This window comes from Rhagoletis zephyria, unplaced genomic scaffold (assembly GCF_001687245.7).
Source record: "Rhagoletis zephyria isolate East Lansing unplaced genomic scaffold, Rhagoletis_zephyria_1.1 Rzeph_scaffold_03335, whole genome shotgun sequence".
Lineage (NCBI taxonomy): Eukaryota > Metazoa > Arthropoda > Insecta > Diptera > Tephritidae > Rhagoletis > Rhagoletis zephyria.
This window is the reverse complement of record NW_016160418.1, coordinates 1-2,134: the sequence shown is the minus strand read 5'-3', so window position 1 is coordinate 2,134 and position 2,134 is coordinate 1. Positions and strand designations below refer to the sequence as shown.

General features: G+C 39.4%; 1 protein-coding gene across 2 annotated transcripts in view; it reads left to right on the top strand.

Moving 5' to 3' along the window:
- Nucleotides 1–2,128, top strand: part of LOC108368808 (discs overgrown casein kinase 1) — a 21,309-nt gene extending 19,181 nt beyond the window's left edge. For both annotated transcript variants that reach the window (XM_017623724.1, XM_017623726.1), the window contains exons 4-5: nt 499–581; nt 643–2,128. In XM_017623724.1, the coding sequence (XP_017479213.1) occupies nt 758–2,065 (1,308 nt within the window). In that variant the 5' untranslated portion in view covers nt 499–581; nt 643–757 and the 3' untranslated portion in view covers nt 2,066–2,128. The remainder of the gene's footprint in view (nt 1–498; nt 582–642) is intronic.
- The last annotated feature ends 6 nt before the right edge of the window (nt 2,129–2,134 follow it).

Genomic DNA, 2,134 nt, shown 5'->3' with positions numbered 1-2,134 from the left:
ACATATTGGATATCTCAATTCTATCGACTAGGTGTATGGTGTCAAGTTAGCACTACATACCATTTTTTCTTAAAAAACGAGAGCTACAAATTTTTTCTTTCCACAACAAATTTCAAAGTTAAAAGCTACAATTAATGCCGTTATAACATTTTCAATATCTCAATTCTATCGACTAGGTGTATGGTGTCAAGTTAGCACTACATACCATGTTTTCTTAAAAAACGAGAGCTACAAATTTTTTCTTTCCACAACAAATTTACAACAAAAACACTACAATTAATGCCGTAGTTAACTTTTCCAAATTCGAAAAGTGTAGTGCTAACTTGACACACGTATAAGAAGGATTTGCATTTGTCTCTGATTTTGAGACTTCAAAAAATTGTCAATTTCAATATTCAATTCTCCTAAAATTTCACATTATTTTAGTTACTTTCGCTTTCTACTACTAAATTTTAGTATAAAAATAACAATAAAAAAGTATTCTCTCTATATTTTCAGTTTGCGAATCGTTAATCCAAACAAATTCTTCTCCAAGAAGCCAACCATTATCTATTGAAGCATCGTTAAATATATAACAAGAGGTTTAATTAATCTTTGATTTAACTCATATTGAGCAACTAATATCAGTTTTTTGCATTACAGCGCGAAACCATCATCAAATACTCAAATACTTCGGTTTAAAAACAGACAAAAAAAAAACAAAAATAATAATAATATATTTACCACACGCAATAAGAATCATTGATTTGTAAAAGAAATGGAACTGCGAGTTGGTAATAAATACCGCCTGGGTCGAAAAATTGGCTCAGGTTCTTTTGGCGATATTTACCTAGGCACCACAATTAACACAGGCGAAGAAGTCGCCATTAAATTAGAATGTATACGCACGAAACACCCTCAACTGCACATCGAGTCGAAATTTTATAAGACTATGCAAGGCGGCATAGGTATACCGCGCATCATCTGGTGTGGCTCTGAAGGTGATTACAATGTCATGGTGATGGAGTTATTAGGTCCATCATTAGAAGATCTATTCAATTTCTGTTCGCGACGTTTCTCGCTGAAAACAGTGCTATTACTCGCCGATCAAATGATATCACGCATCGATTACATACATTCTCGTGATTTCATACATCGAGACATAAAACCGGACAACTTCCTCATGGGTTTGGGCAAAAAGGGCAATCTAGTTTATATAATTGACTTTGGACTGGCGAAAAAATTCCGCGATGCCCGCTCACTGAAACACATACCCTATCGGGAAAACAAAAATCTCACGGGCACTGCACGCTATGCGTCGATCAACACACATTTGGGCATTGAACAGTCACGTCGCGATGATTTGGAATCGCTCGGTTACGTGTTGATGTATTTCAATTTGGGTGCACTGCCTTGGCAAGGCCTGAAAGCTGCCAACAAACGTCAGAAGTACGAACGCATCTCAGAAAAGAAACTGTCGACGACAATATTGTCGTTGTGCAAAGGCTTTCCAAGCGAATTTGTCAACTATTTGAATTTCTGCCGTCAAATGCATTTTGAACAGCGGCCCGATTACTGCTATTTAAGAAAACTCTTCCGCAATTTGTTCCATCGCCTAGGCTTCACCTATGACTACGTCTTCGACTGGAATCTGCTGAAATTTGGCGGACCACGCAATCCGCAAGCCATACAGCAACAACAGGACGGTGGCGGCGAATGCCAAACAGGACAAGAGGCGTCCGCATCACAACAACAACATCAGCACAATCAGAAGCAAATTGCTGGTGGTGTCGCTGCCGTAGGCAGTGCACAAATTATTAACTCAGGTGGAGGTGGTGGCGCACAAACGTTGGTTAGTAGTAGTGGTGCGATGGTTGGCGGTGGTGGCACTTCCCAAATGGTGGTTGGCAGTGGTAATGGTGGCGGTGGTATAAATATGGACGATTCGATGGCGGCCACGAACTCATCACGTCCCCCATACGATACACCAGAACGACGTCCATCGATTCGCATGCGTCCAGGTGGTGGTGGAGGCGGCGGCGGTGTGCAACCGGGCGTTGTCAACGACGTGAGAAACGCAAAATAATATTTTATTGTTTAGATTTGAAGTACATATATAAATATATATATATATGTATATACTATATATATATAT